Source organism: Mugil cephalus, chromosome 7 (genome assembly GCF_022458985.1).
Source record: "Mugil cephalus isolate CIBA_MC_2020 chromosome 7, CIBA_Mcephalus_1.1, whole genome shotgun sequence".
Lineage (NCBI taxonomy): Eukaryota > Metazoa > Chordata > Actinopteri > Mugiliformes > Mugilidae > Mugil > Mugil cephalus.
Window position 1 is genome coordinate 8,800,761 of NC_061776.1, and position 15,474 is coordinate 8,816,234.

The following is a 15,474-nucleotide window of genomic DNA, read 5'->3' on the forward strand; positions in this document are numbered from 1 at the left end:
TCTTTCTTTTTTTCGGCACACAACCTCTGTGCCAAAGCGAAGACGCGCACGCACACAACACAACACAACACTCTCTCACACACGCGGTGCGTGGCTGGGAGCAGAGCGCTGTAGGAGGGAAGACGGACGAGCCACGCATCCGCATCACCGAGGAGGGTGGCGCGGTGGCATCGCCTGCAGGAATCCAGTTGTAAAGTCCACACGGGAGGCGAAAAATACGCTGAGAGGAGACGCGTCAAGAAGGAGCTCGGTCATTAACCAAAGATTACCTTGTCGGCACAGATACACCAGGAGGAAATAGTAATAATAAATAATAAAAAAAAAAAAAAAAAAAAAAAAAAAAAACGGAAGGGGAACAACACGCTTCGGATAAGTTCAGAAGAAACCCGACTGGAGATGAATACCAGCGATGCCAAGGAGTATCTCGCACGGCGGGAGATACCTCAACTATTTGAGGTGAGAGATCGTGCGCGCTTGATCGAGGGGACCCGGGGATAGTGCATGCAGATTTTTTTATATATATATATTTAAGATTCATGATTAGGTGCGTTGCAAGACCAGAGTCACGGTGAAGATCCTTCCTTTTACGGTGTCTGCCATCTGATGCGCGCCGAGAGCACAGACTGATTCATGATTTCACAAACTGCTGTTTTTATGGTGACATTATGTCATCATAAATGTAAAGGTAATTAACTCAAACAGCCCTTCAGCGGAACCTACTGTAATAGAGTCTATTTATGATGTATCCAGCTGGATGCGTTTATCATTAAAATTACAATAAGCACTCATAAAACGAACAAAAATTCAATTAAAATATTCACAATTCATTTTTGGTAACATTACAGGAAAGAAAGCAAGCACGGGAGGCTCGACTCAAGAGATATTAGTCACATTTAAGGCATTAAAATGCTGTAAAATGTGACAAATGTGTCATTAATACTGCTTCTAGGGGGGTATTATGCAGGTAAAAGTGGCGGGTTATTGCAGAAAAAAAGTACACACGAGTCATCGGTTCATTTCTTAAACTTATCAGAGCTCGGCGTCATAATAAAACATACTATTCGTTTTCCCGAGGGGGGGCACTAAATTTGCTCATCCACTTAATTAAACTCAGCCCCCAGCTGGGAGCAGCTAATATATGCAAGCAATCACTGCTGTTTATTTACAGTCGGATTCAAATTACATTGAGCAGCGAAGTGGCGTATCATCATCACCATCATCACCACCATCATCAGTGCCGCCATCATGACTGCAATTTTATCTGACTGCTCACAGAAGAGCGCTTTCATTCCTAATCCAGCTAAATGAGCACGTCAGGTTGTTTGTGAAGGAAACTTCACATTGTGTTTCCACGCTGCTGTGGTGGGCGTTGTTAGAGGGGAGGGTGGAGGTTGGAGGTGGGAAGTCCCAAGGGAGGGTATTGTTTTTAAAACACCCAGGGTCCGGGGGTTACAAATGTCACACAAATATACACTTGACTCGGCCCTCTCACATTCATCACAGTCGTTGGCTTCACTCCTCAATAACACCGGGGGATCTGTGTTTATTTGTCTGGCTGGGTCCAATTTCATGGGCTTCCCGACAAGATTAGATGATTTGTTCCCCCGGTGGAGCCAAGCCACGGCAACCAGCTCTACACTTCCAAGACTTCCCCTCATTAAGGCGGCCTGCTCCTCACCGCTGCCACACTGTCGCACAACAACACATCACAACAAAAAGATGCAGCTCTCATTTCGACCTCCTCACGTCCTCCTCTTCCTCCTCCGGTGTTTCCTCCAGAGCCTCCTGACAGGTTTGATGTACTACCGCCCCGATGACCCCATCGACTACTTGGAGGGCTGTCTGAAGAAAGTCAGGGAGCTCGGAGGACCGGACAAGGTGCGGTGGGATACGTTCGTGGGTCAGGAGAAGAAGTCTCTCCCGCCGCTCAACGGAGGCCAATCGCGCAGATCCCTCTTCAGAAATGGTGAGGATGCAGTTTCCAGAAACTTGTAATGAGTTTGATTTTAAGACGAATCGTCCGGCCCTTGAAAGTTAAGTTCTGCTATTTCATGACATTTCATTGGCTAGAAGTTTGTGTTTACTAGAATCCACTGAACTCCAGACCTTGGCACTGTGCTTCATCCAATTAAATGATTGGCACATATTCCCTCTACAAAGAAAAAGCCACCAGTGTATGCATACATATATATATATTTTCTTTTTTGCTGGCACTTCTCATCTTTCTGACAAACCTGGCAGCAAGTGCATATCCTTGTCTCCCACAATCCGGACTAGTCTCAGTGTTTGAACAGGAAAGGGCGTCGACATTTGCTCCGAAACCCTCGGAAGCCCTGTTATAGCTGCATTGTTAAAACTCTTGTGATACTCTTGGAAGTAAGAGCAGGAAATTACCTTTTTGGTGGATAATGAAATAGCACCGCTCTGTGCTCCATCGCCCTCACATAGAGACCACCGTAACGGTGGCCGCAGGCACAGCTGATTCCTGTTCAAGAGGCCGCTCAGGTGTGCAGATCGCATCTTTGAACTTGGCTGTGCGGCCCTCGCTGGCTGAGCGGGAACGCCAAAAGTTCATCCATTCCAGCTGTAGTTCCCAGCTGATGCAGGAAGTCCGTATGCAAAACCTTGGGAGAATTTGCAAAGCAAAAGCAAATTTGACTTTAACTATGACAGTAGCAGGTTGCCGCAAGCTACATTTTCCATTAGAATTGTTTAATTTGGTTTGTTTTAATTTAAGGGATCCTTTTGCTTGACTTTGCACATGAGACCCATCAGGATAAACCAGCTCAGACTCATAGAAGCTAAGAGAAGCTGTCAGAAATTTGATTGAAGAAGCACACAACTTACACGCTTGCTTCCAGAATTGCAGTTTTCTCTTCCTCTTTCTGCAATATTGTGGTACGTGGTGTGGAACTTTGCCAGCTGCTGCAGTGTGTAGCTGCTGGGAGCTGCAGCCTAATCAGAGATATTGATTTGCGAACATCTTGGCCGACAGCCGAAGCTCCAGTCCACCACGTTTCAAGTGAGGCTGGAGGAGAATCCCTCGCTCTCGCTTCCTAAACGTCGGCCTGTTTAGCATCAACCGTCTGATTCAAGTTGTTCCTGTACGCGTACGATCAATAGCGTCCAGAGCGCAAAGAGGTCATTCAATCTTTTCATGTATAGGAACAGCTTTAAACGATGAATTTAGTGATTGTGTTAATGTTGCTGAAGCCACACAGTCAATGTTTTCAGAGACAGCGGGTTACTTACCAAACTTAATGAAGCAGTTCTCAATCCATCACTCTAACGACCATGTCCCTAATTTATATTTATTTTAGCTCTGGATTGGATTTACAGTTGGAAACCTGTGCCTACACCGGTCAGCCACAACATTAGAACCACTGACAGGAGAAGTTAAATACCATTGTGACCATCTCCTGACAATTCAGTGTTCTTCTGGGAAACTTTTGGACCTGGCATTCATTCATGTGGATGTTTCTTAGACATGTACCCCCACCCAGACCAGACTAGGCACCCCCCACTCCCTAGCAATGCCACTTTGGGGAAAAACATGAAGAACAGCATAAGGTGTTGACCTGGCCTCCAAATTCTCTAGATCCTAAACTGATCAAGTATCTGTGGGAAGATCCACAAAGACCCCTCCCTCAACCCATAGGACCCAAAGCCCCCCACAATAACTCTTGCAACCAGACCACAGGAAACCCTCAGAAGGCCCATGTCTGTTCTCTAATGAGTCACAACTGTTTTGGAGGCACAAGCTGGACCTACACAATATTAGGAAGGTGGTCACGATGTTATGCCTGATCAGTGTTGACAACACAACGGTGACAAAGCCTGAAGTGTCTCTAATCACTGGTATTTTCTCAGCTCACTAATTCCTTTGTGTGTTTTTGTGTGCCTGTGTCTGTCACGGTGCAGTGTTGCCCGACAGCCCCAATTTTCCCTACAGACGCTACGACCGCCTCCCTCCCATCAGCCAGTTCTCCATCGAGAGCGACTCGGACCTGTCGGAGACGGCGGAGCTCATAGAGGAGTACGAGGTGTTCGATCCGTCCAGGCCGCGACCCAAAGTCATCCTCGTCATCGGTAAGGAGCAAAACACCGAACTACGTGAGCACTCGCACGAAAACAAGACGGACAGACCTTCTCTGAGTGAATCAGGATCAGTTTATTTACCGTTTCATAATCTGATGCTTCTGAGCCGAACCATGTGGATTCCTGTTGACTCATGTTTTCCATGAGATAAGAAGCAGCACATTTGGTTTGATGAGTATCTTCATGAGAATCTATTTTTATTTGAGACTCAACAAAAACACAAAGTGAAAGTTTATATTTAACTCAGTGGCGATCTAAAAATACAAGGCCAGGATGGGAATCTACAAATCAGGGGTGGGGGGGAGTGTGTGTGTGTTTGCATGTGTGCGCTCAGTGGTAGTGTGTTTCCTGGTATTTTGAACGTAGCCCCGCCCCTCTCTGTCGGTATCAGCGGGGTAGATCTCGCCGCATGTCACTCACCGTGTGAGACACTCGCGCTCTCTTAATCTGATTTCCTTGACGAGTCTCCATTAACCTGTCAAACACGCTCATTAATCTCATAAATTAAGTGTGGCAGCTGCACAGTAAGAGTAACGACACTAGTTGAGCCACGCTGCAAAAAAAAAAAAAAAAAAAAAAAAGCTATTTATAAGCTATTTTTGCGATTTTCAATATAAAGGATTTCCGCATCTGTTAAAAACCTTTTAGCAGCTACAGCACTTCTTTGCTTTAGGCGGGATGTTCACACCGTCGGTGGAGTGGATGATAGTTATTTGTCTTCGCAGCACAAAGCCAGTTCCTGTCTCTTCTTTGTGAGCATACTGTGCCCTATTTTAAAGGGAGAACACCACGGCGGCAGCAGCAGCAGCAGCTGTCATCTCTGCGGAGGATCATAGTGAATGTTTTGTCTGTCAGGTTCACAGATACAGACTGACAAAGCGTGTTTGGTCTGGAAGGTGTGGGGAGGACTCTGGGTCAAATATTACAAAGTACTCCAGCGTGAGCCTACATTTGCCGAATGCATAATTACGATCCGCTCGCTGCTTCTCTCTGCTGCCGCATTTGCAAATAAGACGAGAGTATTTGACCAAATATGGTGAAACTGAGGAACATTTAAATGTTTCAGTTTGAGAGGATGAAACACACTGAACTCAGACGTTGTTAACAGATTTGCATGTTATTTATATGCCTTAACATAAAACAACACAACATTAAAACAACCATCGTGTGACAATTCAGTGTTCTGTTGGGATTCATTCATGTGGATGTTACTGAGAGATGCACCACCCACCTGGACCAGACACCCCCACCCCATAGCAATGACAACCCTATGATAACCCTAACCCTAATAACTCTAACAATACTTACCCTAACCCTAATAACGCTGACAGTACAAGGTGATGATCTGGCCTCCAAATTCACTAGATCCCAAACTGATCAAGTATTTTATGTGACGATCCACAGAAGCCCCTCCCCTCCACCCAAAGGACCCAAAGACCCCCCACTGAGAACATTTTCTTTCCAGACACCACAGGACACCCTCAGAAGGTCCATGTCCATTCTCTGATGTGAGAACAATATTAGGAAGGTGGTCATAATGTTGTGCCTGATCAGTGTATGATAAGAAAACAAAGCTTTGAACTAAATTAAGCAGGAAATGATTCTGCATATTTCACTTGTCTTCCATCTCTTTGTAGTTGATAGTTAGTCACCAGTGGGTGTTACCAAGTGAAACAATCAGAACATATAATGATTACCAGTGTATGGAAGGAGGTAGTCTTTGCTATCAACAGTGACAGTGTTCAAAGAAATGTCTAGAGTTTACATGAAAGTCAAACATGCTGTTGCTATTGCACTTCATTCAAAAATATACAAACATATTTGGCATTAGGAAGCAAAATCATAGACCACATGTCAAATGGCTCTAATTGGCATTGCTTCTCTATGCAAAGTTTTACTTTATTCTCTTCTTACTGCTACACCTCACTAGTTTAGTTTATAACCAAACTCAATTCTCATGAGAAAATAACTCATTCCATTATAGGGCGTGTTTTAATTGATACGGAAAGGGAAACACTTTGTAGATAGTTGGATAGCCCTACAAATTGTTTATGTTGTATAATCAGTTCCCATTAGCGAGCTCTTCTTTGTGTGCATCCCTTAACTCTATCTGAAGCCAACAGGGGCTACCTACCAATGGTCCTAATCCTCACGCTTTTACTAAGCACTAAGCTAAGCGGTTTCATTTACTGTAGTTGCAGACAAAAGGAGGAAATAAGTGAGTGAATCCACAAACTCTGAACTCTGAGATATCCGCAGTTCCCCTTTTAACATCGTTTTTCAGCAAAGATATGTAAGGTTACAGTTTTTACAAGATTTGTCGGATCTATTAGCAGAGATGTTACCTGGAACTACAAGAATGAGCCTTTTAAATCTACTCATGATTGCCGTACTTTCTACAGTAGCCCAGAATGGACAAAGCAAAGTGCTCTCCAACAGGCCAAAAAGCAAAGGGGTATTAAGTTGTTTGCAATCTGAAACCTCAGAGCTAGAGGCCACTAAATCCTTCACACTGGACCTTTAAATAGAAGTAACAGAGATGTTGTGATTTGGATTTTCCCATCAGCAGATATAGATATATAAAGCAACATTGAGCCAAAGCTTAGTTCAGCTCTAAAGATACGTGCTATTTGACCATGTCTATGTGTCGTTGGTATAAATGTCCACACATAAAGGCCGGGTGACGCATCATTAGAGGTGAGAGAGGTGAGAAACAATAATCACGCTAATGAGCACAGCTTTCAGGCAGTTTCTCCTCCTCAGCGTGTCCACAGAGCTGCACCTGGCCTGTATATGTGCAGCATGAGGGAAGTAGTCGTGTGTAGAACTGAAAAAAGAAACTGGAGTTTCAGCAGTGCCTGTGTTCTCCCCCCAATGCTTACCAGGCTAGTGTTTATTTTTTTAAGCAGCCGCCGTTTGAGGACTCACCAAAGAAGGCCAAATGTTATGTTGCCTCATGTCCAAAAAGTTGCGCTTGAACGCACAGCGGAGACTAGAGCCAACGGCCAGGAGGAGCATATGGTCGGCAGTTGCATGAAAGGACACGCCGCAGACATGGAACCTAAATAGTAGCGACCCTGCAACTTGTGCCATGGACGTGCACTCATTTCCCGGGTTTGCTGTGTCGCGACCCTTAAGGCGAGGGTTTCAAGGGGTTAAATGTAAACTGTGCACCGTCCAAACCGATTCTGTCAGGAACTGAGTATACCTTTTAGGGACACATGACACGTCGTGATGGAATAAATTACCCAAAGACGCAGCTTGTTCTCTGACTAATTTCACTTCCCCCTGGCCTGGCCATCCACCAGGAGCAATTTCGGAGCGATTGACATTTCTATGGTAACGGCAGCAACTCTGAAATCCTGGAATGAAGCACGGTTGCCTAACAGCAAAGCAGAATCCAGGTTGTCAGGTGGCTTTTATAGGCACTTAAACGGCCTTTCACAAATCGACAGCTCGTATAATGAGCCCGTCTTGCCCCTTTAATGTATTACTGCTTATGGTCGTGTCCCCTAAAGGCAGTTTAACTCCGAAAATGTGCTCGACGTGATCGTTTTATGGGTAATTTTCGAAAAATGCTAATATCTTAAGACATCCTATCGCTCCTCTGCACATCCTTTGGAGGTTCAGTAATTAACAAATGTAGGAGGTTCACACATACCTGCTTCTCTCATCTGCCTCCCCCCCCACCGCAAGCCCTTCTCCCACGCACACACTTGCAGTAACGCAGAGTCATGCACAGAGACACTGATGTGCAAAAAAACAACACACACACAGTTGCTGAAAACACACGTGCGCCTACACCAAACACACCCACGCGCACAGCGTTTCACGCTCACGCACCAGTCCCAAATCTCTCCCCAAAACATCAACAGCTCTTTCTCTCTGTCTACCCCCCCTCCCCTCTGTGCCTAGGTGGCCCTGGCAGTGGCAAAGGAACACAGAGCCTGAAGATCGCCGAGCGCTACGGCTTCCAGTACGTGTCCGTGGGCGAGCTGCTGAGGAAGAAGATGATCCACAACGCCACCAGCAACAGAAAGTGGAGCCTGATCGCTAAAATCATCACCAACGGAGAGCTGGCACCACAGGTAGCAGGGAAGCAGAGAATAAGATGAAATGTGGGGTGGAGGGGGCGGGGAGGGGGGGGGGGACACGGAGATAATATGAGGGGAGGAATGCAAGCGTGTCCAGTCACTTTCAGGCCATTATCACAGCATGCGTGTTACATGGGACTAATTAGTAGCGTTCCTATCACACGCCTGCTGCAGGGCGACTTATCCATCTTATTAGCATCCGCCATTACAAGATAATGACGCTCCCTGGGATGATATTCAGCTCAGACCCCCTTTGAGTTGTTTGCGCTACAGCTCAACCTGCGTATGACATCAACCGCTTCGCACCCCGGGTGGTCCTTGTATAGAAAGCAGTATGTCATTAGTGTACAACCCACCCCCATCGTTCAAAGCCTGCATGGCATGTTCAATAAACACGCTGCTGAATATGAAGCATCCTCAGGCTTCATCTCTCTTGCGTGAAAATTGAGATCGGCAGCATCGCAGTCTTTAATTTAATCTGAAGTAAATATAAGGAAGATTCATTTCAGATCTTTTTTCCAGACTTATTGTAGCTGACTATGAAAAAGGTGTCTTTTAAACCTCAAAGTTATTCGTTTTGGTGTCACAATTGTCCGACTCTGAGGTGGAAACTGGAAAGAAAAGTTCTGAATTTAATTTTAAATTAATGTTTGTTAAGTGAATTAATCTGCAAACCTACATAATTGTTTATTGATTTCATCTGTTGTCTTCTGGAAACCATTAAGCTCCAGCTGTCTTGCAAACATTTCCTTTATTTATTTGAATTAAACAATTACACGTAATGAGTCTCATAACCCGTGGTTAAATATTAACCTCAAGGTTTACTTGGTAGCCTTTTGTGCAAGCTTTCTATTTTTATCCCAGTCAAATTGCAATAATATATTCTGTTATATAAAACGCTGTGACACATATATGATATATATAACATAGCATAATTTACAATATGAAACTACGCAACAAGAAAAGGTGGCCCAAATTAGACCCAGTGTTTATCCAGTGTTACTCATAATAATGCCTCCTGTGTATTCTTCAGGTCTAAACGACTAATAATTGCATTTGCTTCCTCACAGAATGAAACTTTATTAATAGACACATGCTCACTTGTTTGGAGTCGCCTGCATAACCAAGGAAGTAGGACTCACTTACGTACATGAGAATAAACTATACGGGGGACGCGCACACATTGCTCAGTAGCACTACTAGTGATCAAAAAGTCAGTTTTAAGTGTTTAATGCAGAAATAGTTTAACAGAAGACCTTTTCAGACTTCAGGGGTCTTAGCAAAAAGACTTTCTTGTGGTTTTAAGTCTAGACTTTGGGACTATTGAGGGATCTGGGTTTGATTTCAGGGAAATACGGGCATCAGTTACTACCAGTCTGTAGAACTCCCTCGGTTGTAGCTTCTTGGGGACAAGGATGATGTATGATGTCTTCCACTGTGTGTGTGTGGGGTGGGGAGGGACCCTCATGAGGTAAAATATATGCTGAAGCTACGCCAGGCTTCGTTTGGTTTTAGTAAAGAGATAGGCTTCATAGGATGAGACAGCCATGAGCATTTTAAAAATATCTGAGTTAAACCTAAGGGCCAGCAGTGAGAAAGAAACCAGATTTATACAAATCAATGCTTTAGGTAATAACTCACTCACAAATATCATTTTCCAAATGAAGTTTAAGAAATTGGATGTTGTCGATCACTAGTCTAAAGTCGTCTTCATGACTGCATGATGCTCATTTTGCAAATTATTCCCACATTTTGGGTTTTGGATCCCTATTCACAAGTCCTCAATCATCCAAATATTCACATTTCACATTTCAATACTCTGAAATGTGACTTTTCCATTAAAACCAAGATGGCAACCACTCTCCAAAGCACTGCACATCATCAGGATGACAGGATGACACTTCTTTTATAGTTCTTCCTGAGTGTCTCCTGAGTGTTGGTCGTACATAAAATTACACAAAACTGCCCGAGTGATTCAGCTTGTCTGGGTAATTTACAGATCAGCAAAATGAAAACACCAGAAAGGATGGTCCTTGTCGTCAACACCGACACTGTGATTTATTGGCGTCTCAGTTGGTAACACGGACACGAGCCTTCGCCTGCTTCATTAAAATCACCCTTTGGCTCATGAATCACTAATGGCCGAGCATCTAGGATCATTCATCACCTCTTCCTCGCGTGTTTAGCAGAACTTTTTGTGCTGTTCGTCCAACGTCAGTCCAGGTGCATACATAGTGAAGTAACGGATATGATAAAGTGACTTGTTGGGCATTTAATTTCCTGCAATGATTAGTTGAGCAAAGGAGATTTTGATTTGATTTCTTAATTATTGTGCATGTGCTGATATAAGGAGGAGGAGAAATGCTTCTAGTGATTTGAGCAGGATGGCTGATGACTATATTGGTTTTGTAAATACAAATTATTGGTTCCCAGGTTGCTTGAAGAAGCATTTGTTGGCTGATTTTGTGCATCAGTGCCACGGAGAGTTTGCTGCAGTGTCAATCACAGCAGCCAATACACGATAAAAGCCAATAAAACGTCGGTAGTTGTATCTTTCTTTGAGAGTTGGTCACAAAGCATTAAAGTTAATGATGGGTTCCTTCCTATGCTTGGAATGAGATGAGAAGATGGGCACACCACCCTCATACCTGTGTGTTGAATACGAAGGCCCGAGCCACACATAAATCAATTCACTCCAACATGTTCCAGGCTCTGGTTGTCAGGGCAACCCCCTTGTATATTTTCCACCACAAATGTTTTGGAGTGAAACAAGCAGAACAAAACAAAACAAACAAAAGAAAACTTCTAGAATAAGGATCTGTATCTGTATTGATCAGTCCTCCAAGCCTGCTATCAACGTGGCGAATTTGGTGGCAGGAACCAAAAGTCGTGGATTTTAGCGGGGTTTCTTTGCAGTGTTTGTGTTATACGTAAATCAGCTGTACGACTGGTTGTCGCCTCAATCACGTCGGCGAGAGGTTCTTCACCTATGATCATCAGCATCAACCACATCACCTAGTCTCTACCTGTGCTTTTGTTTACACTGTGGAAAGCTCACATTAAACGGGTCCATTAGTTACATTCAAAGCAGCAGTTTATTTTCCAACTGCGTTGGGCTAACTGTTCCACTTGATTCCAGTCTTTATGCTAAGCTGAGCTAAGCTAAATTCTGCATTTGACGTACAGATGTACGTATTGAATTTGCATGAACACGTTGTCCGTTAGAAGACTAGTTCTTTTTTCTCTCTCTCTGCTGTAAGGAATAACTCAAAAATCTCTCTCAGCTCCATCTGCCAGCGACCACATGCTGTTTGTCTGTAACTCGCCAAAACTCACTGCAGGGTCATGTGACTCAGTATATTTCTGAACTTGTGTTCCTTTAAGAAATGCCACAGGTCTTCTCACGGGAGGCTCTTGGATGTTTGATAGTCTGCTCTGAAATTAAAACCACTTTTGATTTTATTGTCCTCATCTTAATAGCAGAACATAATTTTAGGCTCATTAGGCCACATTAGGGAGGTTTCTGACCATTTTCTTTTTTTAATAAATTTCTTTCTGTCTTCTCAAGATGATTACTGTCTAATTAGTGGTACAGTATGCTACATTCACTAAATACCTAAATATGTTAGCTAGTCTACTGTATCATTTTCTATTAAGAGAAGTTTCTATACACATTTATCTAATTGTGACAGTGAAAGAACAATTGAAACTAAACCGAAGAAGAGAAAGATAAATAGTTTTATATTAGACTCTTTTTTCTTATCCGTTTCACCAAAAACAAACATGTGTTGGTGGTTTCCAGTTCATTTTGTCCTGTTCACCTTTAACCTCAGACTCTCTCCAAACTTAAGGTCAACTACTTGGAGTCTGCAAAGCTTTCCAGTGAAGTGGTCTTTATCAGCAGTTATTAACTCGACAGGAAACTACAGATGTTCGAACATTTCATCATTCTGACGGGAATGAGAATGATGCAAAATTTAGACCTTAAACTGAGAAGTTTTTCCCAAATGAATGATTTAAATGATAACGTTACATGTGGCTTTAAGATAAACCATGAAAATGTTTGGTTTCGACAACTATGACAAAGACTAGCAATACGATATCTACGTCATTAATCATAATGTAAATACAACAACTGGTATAACAGCAGTCATATTTTTAGTTTTATTAAAAGTGGCTAAAAAGCAATCAAAAGTATGCGTGGTGTTTTCTAAAATTTGGGATCACGGCACTCATTTCACATTGCGTTGCATTTCGATGTAAACATGTAAAGTTGAGGGATGGGCGAAACAGACACAACCTGTACGACATCTACAGAAGAGTATTAAGGCCACGCATGAGAAAAAAAAAGTTAGAGGAGGTAGATTTTGCTTTTCATCATCCACTTTGAGAAAAAAGTTTAAATTTCGAGAAAAAAGTTGAAAGTAGAAAGTAGACCTTTAGTCCCATATGCGTATGGTACCACTGATACTCTGCGGAAGAGTATTGGGGCTTAATTAATAATTAATATTAAGAATTTAATATAATTAATTATCTGCCCATAGAGTCCTGAAGATGCATGCAACCAAGTCTCCGCAGAACATAAACACTGCTCATGTCACACTATAACCGGGAGTATGGACAGTACCATACGCATATGGTACTGAGTTTTAAAGCTGTACTCTCTACTTTCGACTTTTTTCTCAAAATTTCAACTTTTCTCTCAAAATTCTAGTTTGACTTTTTTCTCAAAATTTCGACTTTTTTCTCGTAATTTCGACTTTTCTCTCAAAATTCTAGTTCGACCTTTTTCTCGGAATTTTGACTTTTTTTCTCGAAATTTCGACTTTTCTCTCAAAGTGCGGGATTTTTCTCATGGGTGGCCCTAATCCTCTTCCGTAGATGTCAGAAACATGTGCGAGCAGCAGATAAATCCAGGACATTTGAGCAAACTTTGCACGAGACTTAACCAGAGTCTTAAATCCCACTTTCTATTGGCTGCACTTTACTTTCATCCTGTGCGAATGTATGCACTAGAACAATAAAGCTGTGTCTGTGCCTTCTTGCTAATAACACCATAACGCAATGGGCCATATATGACGGATGTGAATATTGCACCTGTTAGTTATTGCAAAAAACAAAAAAAAAAAAACATGATAAATGGAAATAACACGGGTTGGAAATCTCTAAAGACTGTTCAGCGTCTGTAGCATGTGTGCTCATAATGAATGACTGAGATGGTTTACGGCTGGTGGATGTGGATTGTGTGATTATTCTCTGAAGCTGGTGTACGGTGCCTTATGTATCTTTATTAGAAGTCAGCCATGGATGCAGCCATGGAGTGGATCAGAGGCTTTTCTAACATTAGCTTTTCTCATTTTATCTTTTACACACATGCATTAATCTACCTGATGGGACCTAGATTAGATTTAATCTCTGCGTACGCTTCCAGGCTGCTGTTGGAGGGAAATTAAACCTCAGCCTTACTCGTGGTATTTTTAGATCTGAGAGTTGCTCGTGTATCTCTGCCATATGATGTATTCTGCCCGGAGAGATGCATTCAAACACGCTGACCTCCTCCAGCCACAAGGAAGTAAGTGATGCTAAAAGATGCTGGCACTCTCTGGCCTCAAGGGCTCGCCACACAGTTCCTCTGACGCATTCAGAAATATGAAAGAACAATCGGTTAAACAGACACTCTTTATTTTTATTTCAGGCTTTTTTTTTTCCAATTAATCTACAACTTTGACAGCTCTACAACAGGCACTAAAACAATCATTAATCAAACTAATTAATGATTATCTTGCCGGAAAAGCGAATTGTAATCACCACCCTGAACCAATTTGCTTGATAATCTTCCTCCTGAATGAGAAAAACACTTAAGAAAATGTGACAAAATGCAGCGAAATGTGAGTTTGGAGAGGCGGGAATCCAAACACGGGCTAATTTCTGAGTCACTTACGTTTATTTGGATTCAAAAATCCAATTAAATTTCCCACGATGTGGAAGCTGGAAAGCAGAAATCTCAATTATTGCTGTATCCAAAACGCACAAAGCTGAAACGCTGGGCAAGTGTTTTTTTGTCTGCACCACCACCTCACTGCTCTTTTTTTACATAAACGCACAAACTAATGGTGGTTATGAATCACTGTTTTCCAGGAGACCACAATAACTGAGATAAAGCAGAAGATTATGAAGATCCCAGACGCCAGCGGCATCGTCATAGACGGGTTCCCCCGGGACGTCGGACAGGCCCTGTCCTTTGAGGACCAGGTGAGTCTGACTTATTCATCCATTTTTGCCCCGTTGTTCAGATGCCGTTGACAGATTTATATTTCCAATCCTGCTCCACTAACAGTATCATGTAATCAGAGCTACATATATATTATTATTTTCTTAACAGTTTTAACTTAAAAACTGCTAAATTCTTACATACTAAGATTATTGTTAATATGTATTTAAATCAATTAAAATTTATGCGGCAAAATAAAAAATATATATATATATATAAAAATGTCTAATCAACCAAAGATTTTGCAACCTCTCTGCAGTACTTATGAAGACCTGTGCACTAAGGTCCAGCTTTTGTCTTGTCTGCTGAGAACAACAACTCTGAATCATACTGGATGTGACCTAAACACACTTTTAAAGTCACCGTGTTATTTATTCAGCAAAAAATTTTATTTGTGAGTCCAGCACACAAAGAGGTATTCATAGAGAACGCTGTTGCATGCCAACTATTTATTTTCTCTTTGATAGACAGCCGAGATATTTTGTTTCATTTGCATTTGATGTCAGCGCCGATCTGACACAAATCATGCATGAAGCTTTCCACGTTTTCCTGAAGTGACCTTACGGTGGCACGCTGAGCTTTTGACTGGCAGACTGGTTTCGTGGAGCATCTGTTCTGCTCTAGTGTCCTTGACTAATACCACAAGAAAATACCCGCTAGTCTGCCTGGATGGTTTTACGTGTTTCACGAGGATCAATGAGGCATCTTCCTCCTGCATTTTAACAAGAAGTTTTTATGAAGGCTCACGTAACCCACTAAAAACATCAATGTCTATGTAAATTAGCCTTTCCTGTGGTGTCTGTCAACAGACTGTTGTTAGTGGAGGGGGGGACTTTGGGTCCCGGACGGTCAAGCGTGACAGTTGAATGGCCAGCTGTGTGACACCAAGCGGTCGATTTGTTTTAGAAAGACTGATTTCCTTTATCACACTGAAAGCCAATTAACATTTATCAACTACTACATGAGCACTCAGTGGCTTTTAGAGTGGCCGGGGTCTAAGTGGGTCAGTGC

General features: G+C 42.6%; 1 protein-coding gene across 1 annotated transcript in view; it reads left to right on the forward strand.

Moving 5' to 3' along the window:
- The window catches only part of ak5 (adenylate kinase 5), an 81,094-nt gene continuing 65,620 nt past the window's right edge, over positions 1-15,474 (forward strand). Inside the window, exons 1-5 of the mRNA XM_047589608.1 lie at positions 1-456; positions 1,780-1,966; positions 3,922-4,089; positions 8,014-8,186; positions 14,331-14,444. Of these exons, the coding sequence (XP_047445564.1) occupies positions 397-456; positions 1,780-1,966; positions 3,922-4,089; positions 8,014-8,186; positions 14,331-14,444 (702 nt within the window). The 5' untranslated portion in view covers positions 1-396. The remainder of the gene's footprint in view (positions 457-1,779; positions 1,967-3,921; positions 4,090-8,013; positions 8,187-14,330; positions 14,445-15,474) is intronic.